At 36.9% G+C, this 15,597-nt stretch overlaps 1 protein-coding gene across 1 annotated transcript in view; it reads right to left on the bottom strand.

Moving 5' to 3' along the window:
* Nucleotides 1–1,235: 1,235 nt before the first annotated feature.
* Nucleotides 1,236–15,597, bottom strand: part of VWF (von Willebrand factor) — a 99,997-nt gene continuing 85,635 nt past the window's right edge. Inside the window, 9 exon segments of the mRNA XM_072400328.1 lie at nucleotides 1,236–2,301; nucleotides 4,467–4,564; nucleotides 4,725–4,764; nucleotides 4,904–5,032; nucleotides 6,911–7,009; nucleotides 7,882–7,998; nucleotides 10,214–10,254; nucleotides 10,870–11,053; nucleotides 12,639–12,773. Coding sequence (XP_072256429.1) covers nucleotides 2,098–2,301; nucleotides 4,467–4,564; nucleotides 4,725–4,764; nucleotides 4,904–5,032; nucleotides 6,911–7,009; nucleotides 7,882–7,998; nucleotides 10,214–10,254; nucleotides 10,870–11,053; nucleotides 12,639–12,773 — 1,047 coding nt within the window. The 3' untranslated portion in view covers nucleotides 1,236–2,097.

Below are 15,597 nucleotides of genomic sequence, written 5' to 3'. Positions count from 1 at the left end.
GCCTTTTAAGGCACAGGTTTTTTTCTTTTTAATCTCAGGTTACACTTAGTATAAAAAGACGCATACCTGTTTTAAATATTAAACAGCCTAACTTGTAATCACCTGTTCATTCCAAGCTGATGGAACCTTTCTATTCTTAAATACAGGAAATACTGAGCTAGGGTAGAACGTCTTGTTGACTACCTAACCTATTTTGATTGCAGACTTGGAAAGCTTATTTTTTTTAGGCTTATATATTTTTACACATGATAACTGAGGTTTTAGACAAACTAATACTGACCTCTTTAGCTGCAGGCACTGTGGAGCAATTCATTCTCAAAGTTCACAGCAAAAGCACAATTTAAGTCTTATATATATATAAAACAATATAAGTCTTTCTCTTAGTTGCTCAGGTAACCCTGCTCCCACCCCAGCAGTAATACAACTGCCTTCCAGTTTTCTAATCTAATATGCAAACACAGAGAAGGAGCTCTGGGGCTGTGTAGCATGGTAATCTGAGCTAACAGGTTTTTGTTGGGAGGGGAAGGAAGGGGTAGTAAACTGCTAAGTCACTGTTGGGAAAGGGAGCTGTGCTTCTGAGTCGTTGCTCGAATGGAGCAGCATGGGGGGCTGAGATTTTGAGTCACTGCTTAGAAAAGGATAATGGGGGAGATGACCTGCCAAGTTACTGCTGGGCAGAGGAAGCAGAGAGTTGATTAGGCAATGCTGAAAATGGAAGCTGAATGAGCTGCTGAGTTACTGCAAGGAGAATATAGCTGTTGTGAACTTTGAGAAATAATTCCTCTACTGTGCCTGCAGCTACAGAGGTCAATGTGAAAAGGCTTTATGATGGCAGTATTTTTAATATAAATCTGGTATTAATAATATAGGGGCAGGACCTCAAATAACTGGAGGAAATTTTAAGAATAACATTAGAAAATATTTATTGACCCAAAGAGGATATATTTTCTCATTTTTTGTCTTTTTAAAAACAGTATAGAAAAATTCCTAATAATTTAGACAGAAATCCAGAAATTCCTAACTTTCTGTAACAAACTGATACTGCTTTACTGAATGTGCATCAGTATTATTAGCCCTGCCCAGATCATTTATGTGCTGTTTACCCTACCCCTATATTATGGACATGAGTAGCACTATAAAGAACAGTAATCCCTTTTTTGCTTTTCTGGCAGGATCACCAGGTATTTTTGCACTTACAAAATAGATATAACATTTGAATATTTAAAGACCAAAAAGGGAGAAAATGAGATATGTTTATTGTTAAGATTTACATACAGAATCTGGAAAACATTAGCAGTTAAAAGGTAAAGAATTGTATTCCCTTTAATAGACATCTTACATACAATATATGCATTTCTTACAGATTTCCTGAAGTAAATTACAATGATTTACTCTCTTTTCCGAGTCCATTTCAGTGCATTTAAAAGTAAAACATAACATTTTTCCTAGTCTCAGCAGACTTCATATACCGACCACTAAATAGAAGCTCATTGTAAAAATGACTTACATCTTAAAATTACTTAGAATGTACAATGGATTGTCAATTCCTTACTCTTAGATATAATCTTAAAAAACAATTATTAAGCCCTAGACCTCTGAATAGCAATACATTTTATAAAAACATTTAAAAATAATTGCACATAAGCCTATCAGATATTTTACCGCATTATAACAGTAGTACAAATATATTTTTTGTTACATTTAGCTTTATTTCTGCTGTGGTGCAGTGTATTTGACTTAACTGTTAAAGGGCCATACTTTTAACATACATTTTTTTTATTTACTGCTGGAAGTGTTCTAATATTCTTCATGGCACCCAAATATGCCATCAATCACTCAATGGTGAAATGAAGGAGTTGCCAATTTAAAGTTTGAATCATATTGGATGTTGTATAGGAACTTAGGAACATTGTACAAAAACATGATCTTACAGTGCAAACAGCAATTAGGAGCAGGTATCTAGGACAACCAATAAGAAAAAATGGTTCACCTAGAGTAGTAAGGCCAAGTTTTAATCTAATTTGCTATCATACACTGCTATCTGGTAAAAAGGTGCCTGTTGATAGTTGGGATGAAATATTTGTCTCCGTGCAGAACTCATGGAGCAGAGCTGTTAGTGGTACATGTGCGGGACTGACATTCACAGTTTGTGGCTTGTAAGATTTCATGCTCCACAATGGTCCCATTAGCGCATTTCAGGGGTACTTTCATTGGCTCTGTTTGGGTTGCAGAACAGCAAATGCATTGATCTTCCATGCGGTGTGTCTGTATGGCATAGATTGACTTGCTGGTACATTTGCCCTGAAAGAAAAAATGATAATGGATTTATACCATTGGACAACATTTTTTCAAAATGTTTAATATGTCAAAATACAAAATATTAGGAACAAATTCAATTGGGGAAGGGGGGGGAATAGAAAACCTCTGGGATGGTATAGATGACACCACACTAAGGCTGCATACACATATTCAATTAATATTGGTGGAAATGATCTTCCATGATTGTTTGCAGCGGCAAAAACGTGACAGATGAACGAACAAGCACTGTACATACAGCGCCATTCTGTTCTATGGAAAGCTAGCACCCTGTTGTGTTTTTCTCCCTTGACTTATATTGTGGACATTCCCCATCAGAATGGATCCATGAACGACTTTGAACAACCTTTGAACACATGTTAGATTCTTGCCTGATGTAGCAATGTTTGTTTTTTAATTTGTACAGCACAATGAAAGATGGTGACACTTTTTAATCAATAATAATTACTAAAAACAAACCCTCACTGACCTTATCATATTGAAACATTTATACTTCTCTTACCCCTTCTCTCAAATGTTTCTATATATACACAAGAACTGTCCCATTGATATTTAGTCAATATACTTTAATGGAAGTAACTTTGTCTTGTGAACTCCTAGCTGGATTTTAAATGGAACATCTAATGTAGGAGATTTTATATTATCAAAGGTGATAGAGATCTCACATGAACTGATTGTGTGCCCATGAACTGTAACAATCTATTGTTCCTACACCAGTGTTTTTCCCAGCCCCTTTTTGGCCTACATTGATTTTAACTTCTAAATGCACACACTAGAAAAGTATCAACAGCAAAACACTTTTTTTTTCTGTTGTGACTCTTACATTCCAGTATTCCACTGAATCACTTGTGCCCTCTGCTCACCTCCGTAAGAGGAGACTTTGTATCATGTCCCCAACAGAAAAGAAATTCCAATGTCTGCTGTTCCTAAAGGGGGCATGCTTTTCTCATCCATCTTCCCAATGGCCCACAAAACCTTCATCTCTACAAGTCCACTGTCAACTAGGATACTTTTCTTAATAGGAAGCAGTTTTAGTTCAGAATCTTTATTAAAAGCTTTGATTGGTGTCTTTAGTCACTTTCCCATTACCTTCATATATCTGCCAATAATAGTATCATCTTGTCATATGGACCCATCAGTTCCTATACCCAGGCTATTAAGATGGTAAATGCTACATCACAAGAATATTTCCTTCTTTCTTTTACCTTAAGCCACACTCATTCTGGGATTTACTAGCCCAACTTCACTCCCCTATGCTTTTTTTGGGACTTTATACATTGAGAAACTCTTTAAGTGCTTTTTCTGGGGTAGATTGTCCCCAAAGAAAGTCTTTTTTCAGACTTTAAAAAAGCTGTGGCTATCTACAATGGCCCAATGATTTCACAGCTACATAGCTAGCAGCAGTGGATTACCAACTACTCACAAGGTAATTGTCTCTCACCCAGAAGGGTTCTACATGTAACCACTGGCTTCCTGATGCAGTGGAAACCTTCTATGCAGTGAACTAGGCTTTCATTTTTGGTAATGCTCTAACAGGACTAGACATTACAAAATCCTGACCTGTATGAAGTCTGTACCTTGTTCAGCTTGTATTATAAACCTTTCCCCCCAGCCAAGAAAAATTGATCCATCAAGGATCAAGAACTGCTTGCTGTCAAAATGACCCTATTAGTAGAGGTGATATTTCCGGAATACCAGGCATGCTTTTCACAACCAAGAATTTTGGAACATCTGTTCAGCCATAATTTAATATTTACACAACTTGCATTTTTACCCTCTTTTCAGGAATTTACCATTCTCCCAGATAAAAAACTGGTACTTCCCGAGTTAATGACAAAACTTTTTAGTTGGGCCCACAACACCAACCATACCCCTTCACTGCCCTTGGCCACAGCTCTGGAGTCTGTCTTTATCTGGAAAATCTACATGCTGCATGATATGCCTACTCACAACAACTCTGACCGCAAAGTCTAATTTACCTCACATTTCTGAAAGGGACTCCTGAAATCCCTAGCAATAACCACACAGTAACCCCCGACTCCAGCAGTGGCCAAATATCAAATGCCTCATATCCCATCATATGCCTTGATGGATAGATGGGATATACTGTATGTGCTCTCAATTGTATAAGCATCTGATTTGTATCTTACCTCACAGTAGTGTATATTGAGCTGCCTTTCCGTCATACAGTCATCGACTCGGATATACTTCAGAACCCCAGTAACCTGCTTACATTCTGGTTCCTCACCTAGGATACCACATAAACAAAAAAAAATTACCACAATCAAGTCTACAAATACATGTTAAAGTTTTGGAAGGTTCGTATAAGCCCATTTAAAATGTATTCCTGTACCTAATAAATACCATTCTTTGAATTATGGGGATGATATATATATATATATACTTACATGTTTCACAGCAAGAGTCTCCAAGTTGTATAATCTTACCCTAAAAAAATGCATTTGAAAAAAATATTAGATACAGTATAGGTATTTCAGTAAACAAGCACAATCTTAACATTTCCATTTTGCCTTCAGAAGGTGAATTCACTATAGTTAACCTGGCAATAAATGTACATTTCACTTACCCCATCTGCCAAACATTTCTGACGATCAAATGGCGGGCATGTTGTCACCACAGTTTCCAGAGTCAACTCCCCTTGTTCATTGGCTTTGCAGTTGTATGTTTTACAGCCATCCCTTATGGATTTGCCAGGCTTAAAAGTTTAAATAAACAAAACAGTCATACAGTTGTGATAATCTTTCATGGCATCCCCTCATCTCCTATGTATGTCAATAAAGAGTGCAAACAACTTATTTCATAAAATTGTTAGTCAAGTATAGGCTGGATGTAAATTTAAATCACAAGTAACAGTTTTAAAGAATAAGCCTTTTTTATGGTGTTTGTAATTGGATGACTATTAAAAAATGTATTATTCTTCAGTATTGTGATATCGATCAAAGGTGAGCATCTCTTCATGTGTTTATCTGTATCTTCTTAGCACCTCTGAGGTCTTTCATTTACAGAGTACAATAGTTCAAGTGGATACTTATACACACAATATACCGTACTCACAAGTGAGTTAGAGCACAGACTCCTCCCTAGTTTGTATTGCTTAGTCCGTGATTTTAATCATAAACAGAGTCTGAAAGAACACAGACTGTGTGGTGCTCTGTCTTTAAAAGATCAATAGTGTTTTAGGAACCATGTGTCAGAAATTTGGGCGTACTATGTTAAAAAAAACTACTTACCAGTAACTGAACTTCTGCACTTTCATTTTTTTTTTTTTTTGTTTACTTGTAGACAATCATCTTCTGAGCTGAAAGTTATTAGTCACATTTCCCTGCACAAACTATCTTAAACCCATTTAATTTTCTGTATGGTGGACTACAGGGATCATGCAGTGCACTCCTCCCCATATGTGCTGGACTGGCCTTCCACTTTCAACTATCTGCTTTCTCTCCTGTCAATCATTAGTCTCAGCTTAATGTGTGAGCATTTCCTAGGGTGCTCTGCATGCATACATATGCTAATGTCATAGGTGAGTAGCAGGACATTAGGCTGAAAATCCCCTGACCTTGTTGAAGTTTACTGTTTTACTATCATGGTGTTTATTTCACGCTGACTTCTGCTAAACCTCCACTCAGTGAAGTCCCAAAGCAAGGCAGTGAGCCATGGTACTACAGGATTGTACCTCCTTTGCTAATGATGTGCCTGTTCAAGCACAAATACAATACAAGGAGCTGGGGTTTGTGATTAACTGTTCTGTCAGCAGTAAAGGATAATAACAAAGGTTAGTAAAAAATGCTGTTTGGATGACTGATTATGCATAAGGAGAGAGGGATATGGAGCAAGTATTAGGTTTACTTTGGTCATCTTCTCCTGGCCCCCAAGAATAGATCTTTCAACCTTTGTAATGATGTCATTGGACTAAGAAAAGGGATTATGAAGGTCAAGGGCAGGAAAATTACTTTAAAAATGTATCAAAGGGATCACCAGAGGAATGTCAGAAGGTACTTAAGGGAATAACTGAGGTTCACCTTTAAGATGGACCAGAGCCAAGACCATAAGCTCCAGCTAAGATTTCTTCCAGTTTAGTCATTGTTATATATATAATTAGTCATTGTTTTTTATATATCTATAGTTCAATGTTGGTACTAGGATAAAGTACTGAATTGTGGGAAGGGGTTTGTAGCATGGATGTAGCATTTATTTTAAATAATGATGTGGTGAGAGCACTCATAGTGGTGTTGGGGATGTGTTAGTAACAGCTGACCCATCCATGCTTGCCCCAGTATGATTACGTGTAATGTCCCTTAGATAAAGCTATATATTCCCTTGCACAGTCCTAAAAAAATTTGTGGCTTTTCTTTTGTATGGGCATTCTCATCTGGACACCAGCAAATAATAAAGCTGACATATTGACAGTCATTGTCTTTGGAAAGAAGAGTGCTGATGTGGCTGCCCTTTCAGGCATACAAATTTGAGAACGATGTGATTCAGGGAGAGCAATGGAAGGTCTTTATATCTGTTGATGTATAAAATATGACCACTTTTTTCCTAATCAAAGTGACAATATGGGATACTGAATTACCTCTATATTAACTGGATTTCCATTCTTCAGCGTGACAGTGCAGGACATCAATAAACATTTGCCACAACAGGCACCTTTAACCTTTTGCAAGACAGTATTCTGGAAAAAAAAATAGCAAGGTTTTAATGAGAGTGATTTTTCTGAGTAAATATTCTATAAATGTTAATTATAGGATGAGAGACTTTCACTCCAACATATTTGTTCCAACGCCTACCACTGACAGCACATTTAGGTGATATTGCATTTTTTTGTTTGTTTTTAATTCATGCCCCTCATCAAAAAAACATCAGTTTTGAAGCAATACTTACCTCTTCCAATCTCTGGTTCTGAATAATGCATCTTACTTCAATTCAGAGATAATATTGTGGAGTTTAGATGTCATAGCGATACTTATTGGTGCTGCGTCATCATGCACTAAATGAATGGTGTCCTATTCAGCATTTATGACTTCCCATTATTGGTACCAGAGCAGAAGTGGAACATGTCTGTGTAGAAGACAAATTAAGGAACTAGGGTGCTGATACAAAGTACTGGGCAAAGGGATCAAATCACACCTTTATGCTAGTTGTCTGGTTGTCTTTGGCTTTCATACTTTCAGACCCTGACCAAGAACAACTATGCAGATCAAGAGAATTGGAATGAAGTCTTAAATTCTACTCTGCTTGTTCCAGGTCAGTGTCTTAAAAAGTACTGCAGTCAACAGATCCCCATGACAGCTCATAAAATAATTTTTGGGTTCTTTTTCAAACAAGAGCCATCAGTGTCAACCTTCATGCTTTACCAGTACATTTAGCATACAGACTCTCTGTGTTTCCTCAAGTGAACCTCTCTCATTGAAGGCTGAAAAATACCAGATTCTGAAAATCCATTCCTGAGTGATGGCTGTGGGAAACAGGGTAATCCTATTTAATCCACTTCACAGAATGATGAGTAAGCATTATGTCATTAATTTTATATTACATATTCCTTACCGGTGGACAGGGATCACATGTGGTCCGTTGGCAGGACAGTTTATAACTTGGAATCGGTCCTCTGGAAATTCTACATTCACAAAAGGAGCATTCGTCTATCAATAATGTCTTCCCAGGCTGGAAAATAAAATACAAAATGTTGAGGCAAGGATGGCACACACATTTTCAGAAAAAGTGTTGAATATAATTTATCACCAGTGTGTAAGGACACATTGCATGCTTCATTACATTTATAGATGAAAACAAATTTAACAAACTTAAAAATGAATGTATTTAATAGGAAGTTGTATTTTTGTTAAATAGAAAATATAGTATTTTTAATGTTATTACTGGAGTATGTAAATTAGATCACCTTTGATGCAGAAATTTGATGGCATGATGGCATTTCTGCTCATTACAGCGTTGCAGAGCCTAACAATGCCTTAACTGCTCCTAATACACGCAACACTAACCACTTCCTGTGTGTATGTAACATTATCCCAGGGGTAACGTGTACGTAAACCATAACAATAAACTTGTATTGTTTATTACAAGATGTTTTGTTTTGTCAAATATACCACTGAAAAAATGTTGTTATCTGTTAGATAAGTACCTGTTGATAATGTCAGAAATTATTTTTCTATCGATTGTCTTAAGAAAAAGCTGGATTCCTTTCTAGAAGTACAAAATATAACTGAGTATTAAAGTTTAAAAGGAATCACACCACAGACTTTTGATCCAGGGAACATCCGATTGCCTCATGAGATCAAAAATTATTTTTTTCTCCTGTTGGAGTAAATTGAGCCATGAGGTATTTTTGCCTTCCTCTGGATCGACCATACATACATGGTTCATTTAGAATATGCAGGATTCTAGTTTATTCCCTTAGGGGTTCTACCTAATTTCAATAAAGAAATGATCATTTTACTTATAGGGGAGGAGAAAGTAGGTATTTGAAGTTTTAATTGACTTTTTATCTCAGGGTCACAGCACAGGAAGATAAAAGAATGTAAAACAAGGGGGAAGTATAGAAATGAGGAGATGGGGAGGTATCCTGCAGTCCAGCAGATGCACAGACAGATTTGTCTATTTCATACAGTTAGGAGTGCATTGTATTTCCAGCAGGATCATCAGGTATTTTTTCTTTATTTTTCTGAGTTTTTAAAGGAGCAAAATATGGAAAAATGCATTTACTGCAAAGATGTACTGAGTATACGTAATTCATATTTCACCCACATATACACATTTCCCATAATTTAAAACTTTTTTTTACATTCTCCCATACTAATACTAGACAAATGCTCACAGGACGATGGGTACAGCACACAGGTTATTCTACATAATCATTGGTACAGTTATCGCCACCTGAGAAGGCCTCTCTCTGGGGAATGAGACTTCCCTAGCAACCAAACATCTGCTGCCAATCTTAATTACTCCCTTGATCTGTGTTATTAAGTGCTGCATCTTATTTTTAGTTGAAAAAATTAATTTCCAAACACCTCGGCCAAGCAGTTGCATGATCTGTTTTGTTTTGTTTTTTTAGCATGTAAGGAATTCCCGTAAACTGCCTATGTAGACAACACCTTAGAAGCCGTGTGAAAAACAATTTATTCTCCAGGTGTTGTCATTTTTCTATGTGCTCTGTACTCATGCAGATATCTTCATCATGGCTACTGTGTGTAACCACTTCTCCTCCATGATGTGTTACACCTATCTTTTCCAGAAAAAGCTCCCATGATGCAACAGGTGCTTCTTCTGTTCATTGTCAATTGATGTTCCTTCTAAGCAAACCTGTAGTCTTCTTAAATGGTAAAATAAGAAATCCAATGTTATATATACATTGTTTTTGGTACTTTCAAAATGCCATGTGAGCCTGGAAACCTGGGGCAATCTAATATGTAAATACCGTACTGACTTCATCTTGACCTTGTCTACTTCTACCTCCTGAACTGGGTTTTTGAACTATCAAACTGATGGGTAGTTTCTCTGATTAATTTTAAAACAATGCAGAGGGTGGAGCTAAGTACCGGACAGAAGTCAGTATTTGTATACTAGAGCTAAGGATGGAGCTAAGCACCTGGTGCATATTGGTGCCCTGGGTTTTAGGTCTTCTAGAACTTTCTAGAAGATAATTAGAGGATTGTGGGGACACTTAAAGGTACCTGCTATAAAATGTAAGAAACAGTTTATTTTAATTCTGCTGGATCACCCAGGTTCTCCCATTAAAGTCTATCTTCTCCAGTCTTGGAGAATTCTAATAAATCAGACCCAATGAATGACACTTTCTCAAATCTACACATCAGGTGAATCTTTGTTTAGTTAAACTTTTTTAAATAAATACATCTTTTCTTACCCCAACAATTGTTCCATTGAGAAGACAGCCAGGGATAGGATCTGCAAGTTAGAGATTTATTATATTAAAAAGTTTTACTCAGCAAAATGAAGAATAGTAAAGCAGTTCCAAGACAAGGTTCTCTATAACCATTTACATGTATATGACCAACAATTCAATAATAGTACAGATATGAGACTCTTGCCTTGATAATGTCATCATTAACAGGTAATATATTTTATTTCAACCTCTGGCTTGTACCTCAACTTCCTTTCAGAGGTAGTCCAAGCCTGATGTCACAGATCATTGTAGTACAGGGATGCAACTTGCCCTGCTTTTTGATAACTGGGTGCTAAATTAAACAACCTATCTTGATTCTGCAAGTTACAGTTCTGTTAACATCCATAGACCAGTCAATGAACTTTAGAATATGTCCTTCTCTCAGACAGAAGCAGAAACAGGGGCAAATATTTACATGTAGTCAGAATGAGATCCATGGTTGCACAGAACATTATTCAATTGTTTGCACATTTGCTTACAGCTTCCCAACATGTTTATAACAACATTTGTCCTTTTATTTCTGTATCATTTGAAAACAAAATAGTAAAAGCCGGACAGCAATTTTTTCTTGTGTTCCTGCTGTCAACATCACAGACATGAAAGAAACAGTATCTCACCACAACTACAGGTGGGACAGCATTCTGCTCCATGAACACACTTCAGTTCATAACCAGTGGGACAGTTCTTGGTCTCTATGTCAGTGCAGGACACATTCTTCTGAAGAGTAAAAACTTCTCCATTCACTTGGGTGCATTCATTAATGATGCATGGATCAGAAGGCGACGTCCATTGTGCACCAACCTACAGCAAACCAAAATTACAAACTCAGAGGTGAAATTTACATGAATGCTACCTTGCTCAGCTTGTAAAACACAGCTTCTTAGAGGTTGAAAGGGGGTACATGAGGATAAGTAATGGTAAACTGATCTCATGATAACACTCACCACAAATATAGGAGGTTACTTTTGCAATGACCACAATGTAAGGGGTCTGTTTCTTCTCCAGCCTGTCTGTTTCTTCTCTTCTGGTGATATTTGTTTGATTTTATGAATATTACTGAAGATAATCTTTGTCATAGACAACAGATGACAAAGATAAGTATAGCTTATTCTACATCCTTTGGTTTAAAATTCTCCGTAATCTAGTGATGCATTTGTAAAATTCTTATTACACTAAGCTTCTCAATCTGTGCCCATTTTATGATAATATTAACAATTGTAATTTTAATGGCCCGTGTGGTTTTGGCATACATACTTACTTGTAATAAGACCTAAATTCATATGCTTGAGTTAAAAGACTTACCTTCATCATTTTTTCAACATACCACAATGAAATGTCTGTGTTCTTGTTACATATCACTGATATGACTAATGTAAGTGTGCTATGGCTAAAAATAGGAAAGGCTTGGGTAACACTTACATTTCCTAATTATGTTTTACATTTGGATATGGAAGGGTATCATATGTTTTAACAAATGCATGTTATTGTCAAAATATTCTGGAGCACTGGTGGGACACTCCTAGTTTCTGTTAGCATAAGTAGAAGTGTTATACCCAATAGGTAATCAGACCATAGTGTAAAAGTCCTATATCTGTAAAATTCATGATGTAACAACATATTGTGGCAATATGAGGTCTACTTAAAAAGCAGTGAACCTGACATTGTACAGTCACCTGACAGTGACCCTGTATTGTTCCCTGGTAAAGATTTTTGCAAGTCAATGTGTTTCAATGGCAGTAACTGATTCTCCACCAGAGAATGTTTCAGGAAATGTCAGATTCACTGCTTTATAAATAGACACATAAGAGCTCAATGAAAAAACATTGTAAAATCCCATGCCTTTCAATCATTAAAATGTTAAAACAGGGCCCTAGTACTGGAACAATACTGTTAGGAGACAAAACAAACCATGTTAATTTATTTAAAAATATTTTATATGGTTCCTTTTCTTGGATCTGTGCTTCATTCCTACCTACCCCACCTACATTAAAGTATGCCTGTAAAGCAGACCTGGGTGCAATGGTAAGTAAAGTCAAGATTCCCTATGGTAAAAGAAACATTTAAAATTGGTAATTGCCTCTTCTGAAATAAAGCAATGCAACTTCTTGGTATGTGTGTGTGTAGACACACTGGTAATTAAGGCCCCATAGCTGCAGCATGAGATCTAAGGCAATGCTGCCTCATTGATTTGTGACGTTTTTACTATGTTGTTCATTAAAACTTTAATGTTTTAAATCAATTAAAAAGGCATTGTAAGTCATTAGTAGGAAAATCAATGGCAGCCTATAGACATTGTTGGGGGTTAGTCTTTTGCCTTCAACCTGCCTTTAGGGACAGCATCAAAAGTTTTGCCTCTTTAAAACCAAAAAATATATACCGTACTTACACTATACCAGCGACTTGTGGAATCCGATTCATCAAAATCTCCTTTATGTCCTTCGAAATGGGGCATCTCTTGTTCACATACTGCCCGCTTACATGTCCCACAACACTCGTTTTCCCGGGTCACATATTTGAAACCCTAAAACATGATTGATGCTCATTAGTGAAAAAAAGATCTAGTTAAATGCCTGAATGCCTTTGACATATCATATTTTTATTAAAAAAAAAATGTCTCTTTTTATTTAGTAAAAAGGACATGTACTACATGGTACTACATTATTTCTATTATATTTATTGTTTCAGTGCTGTTTAGTAGTTTTTATTTTCTGATTTCTTGTCTGTTTTTAGATTCAGAATTATCTTAATTAACATGAAGCATGGAATAGAGACTTTTTTTTATCCCCTCACTGGGCATAGAAACCTCAGACCAGACTAAGAAGGACTGAAGAGGCAAAAGTAAGAAGAGAGGTAAAAGCATTGCTAAATTCCAACCTTCTAAATATGCTTAAACATGTGAAGCAGAAGCATGTGCCATTGCAAGCCCTTGTGAGCCTACAGAACTACAAGTTCCAGGATGCTCCGCAGGCCTCCCTCTTGTCTGTTCTCTCCTTTCTCAGGATATAACGGGGAAAATAAATTTAGTGAGATATTTATATATAAATTCAAAACGTCAGTCGCATGTGGCTTTTTTTTATCTACCTGATGTTTAGCTTTAAATAAGTCAGATGTACTGAAGGGTTTTTGGTTGTTTTTTTTAGCCTTGGCTTGCATTTTGGAACATTTGTTCACATCCAATTGTCAGCGATGAAGTAAAAATAGAACCTCAATGCTTGCAATCCAGCCACACAAAGAGGAAGTCAACAACGCTATGGATTAGGAGAAGGAAAATACAAACACACTTTGGGAACATGATACCATATTTTCCAAAATGCGCCATTTATTCATTTATTTTTTTAAGCCGCTTGTCCCCAGTGAGAGACACAATATGCAGAATACTGGTCAACCATCATCCTATCTTTCCGTGTTTGTTCTCCTATCTGCTGATTGGTGTTGTCACCCTAATGGAGCACAAACAAAAGTGAGGATCCAGGTGCTTGTCAAGCGGCTGGAGTGTAATTAAGCTGAAGGTTAGGTTGTGATAATACTGAAACCCCTGAGTCATCCTTTACACATACAATATTCAGGTGCACTGTCTGTACACATGGATAAGAACAGCTGCAAAATGTCTTTTTACATGAAGGATAACCTCTCTCTCTTTTTTTTGTGACACAAAGTAAAACTTCAAAAACTACACAACAAAGTTTTTGGCTTCATTACCCCCTTTTAACATATTTCACAATACTCCGAAAAACTCAAATATTTTCATAGACTCTGTGGACTCTTATCGAGGGTGCCTAGGCTGTTCTGAACCCTATAGTTGTATATGTGCTGTATGACAGTGGTCCTCAACCTCTTTCTGGTCGTGGACCACTAAATGCACGCACTCCAGACTGCGCATGCGTGGGAAGCCATGGGTCGCTCAAAGGGGAAGAAACTACCCCCAAAAAGTGACATCATGATTCCAAAACCCACCCACTCGCTTGTGTCCTGAGACACAACCTGCCCACCGCCTTGAGCCTGCATTGTCCCTGGGAGAAGTCATTCCTCGGCTCTGGCTGGACCAGGTTTTGGGGACCTCTGCTGTATGAGATCTGCAGGGCTGTTGCCCCTGACTGTTGGTCACACCAGAATTGGAGTTGTTCTCACTTTGGGGAGATTTTCTTTCATGTCCTGTTGCATCTTCAGAACAAGAATTGAACATAAATCTTTCCAGTAACACACATACAAAAACAAAATACCCTGCAAATGTTTTTCTCCAGTCTCTCCAAAAAGTTAAACATACATTTTAAACATATTTATCCATTTAACCTATACACCTAAGAAAGAGGAAATTGATTCCACCATCATCCAATTTGATGTTCTTATTCCAGGAAAAAGCTGGAGTTCTTTTAGTGCTTTGGGAAATAACAGCATTTCCCTTCTTTATGTCTTTAGTGGTTTTAAAGTGCAAAATGCTTTCTGCTACTTAGTAGAACCATTAACACATTGTAAAATACACTTCTTTAATATTTCATATTCAAAAACAAATCTCATTAAAACTGTTTACTTATGCAGAAGCATCATTGTGAATACATTATTATTAAAATATTAATCAATAACAATATCCTTCCATCAGTGATTCCTGCCTTAAAATGGCAACCACAACTGTGCACATGACTTAATTGGATGTGTGCCAGGTGTGAAAAAGACAAGTGAGAAGTAGGTGGCAATAAAAAATTGGCAGGTTGGTAATGCTCTTTCCTATTCTTGGTTAGCAATGCACTCAAGTAAAACTGAAGTAAAAAAAATCAAGTAAAAAAATAAATAAAGAATAAATCCTTAAAAAATAAAACAAACTAAAAGGCTCTTGCTGCAATACTTACCTTCAAGATGTTGACGATGAAGATGTCCTAAGTCTTTTGGTTGTCACCGACAGTCAGCATTTTTTAACCTACCTCCTCTGACCATAGGCTGTCATGGACCTGCCCTCAGACTGTGAATTGACAGTAAAGGAGAGACAGCAAAGTGATGAGCTGTTTTCTCTGCTCTTTCCTCCTATTGGCAAACTTCTCATATCTTCAGCACACAAGTTGATAGGCTCTTTACAGGAATTTCAAGATGCTTATACCAACTCAATAAATCAATTTAAATGCTAATACTGCTTTAATTAAAAACAAAATGATTTGTGCAAGCGGGCCAGGTAGACGGGGCTTAATTTCTGGCATATATTGGATACTAGCAGGGATAGGCGAAGGGAATGAGGTCATCCATCCCTATATGCGGAAATGGGAGAAAGTGCCGGGCAGACTGATCCCTCAGAAGATTTGTCAAATAATATGGGATGCCCCAAAGAGCTCTTGGTGTACCATCTATTGGGAGAATAT

The sequence above is a fragment of the Pyxicephalus adspersus genome, chromosome 2 (genome assembly GCF_032062135.1).
Source record: "Pyxicephalus adspersus chromosome 2, UCB_Pads_2.0, whole genome shotgun sequence".
Taxonomy (NCBI): domain Eukaryota; kingdom Metazoa; phylum Chordata; class Amphibia; order Anura; family Pyxicephalidae; genus Pyxicephalus; species Pyxicephalus adspersus.
Note: the sequence above shows the minus strand (reverse complement) of the source record. Positions and strands in the feature narration are given on the sequence as shown.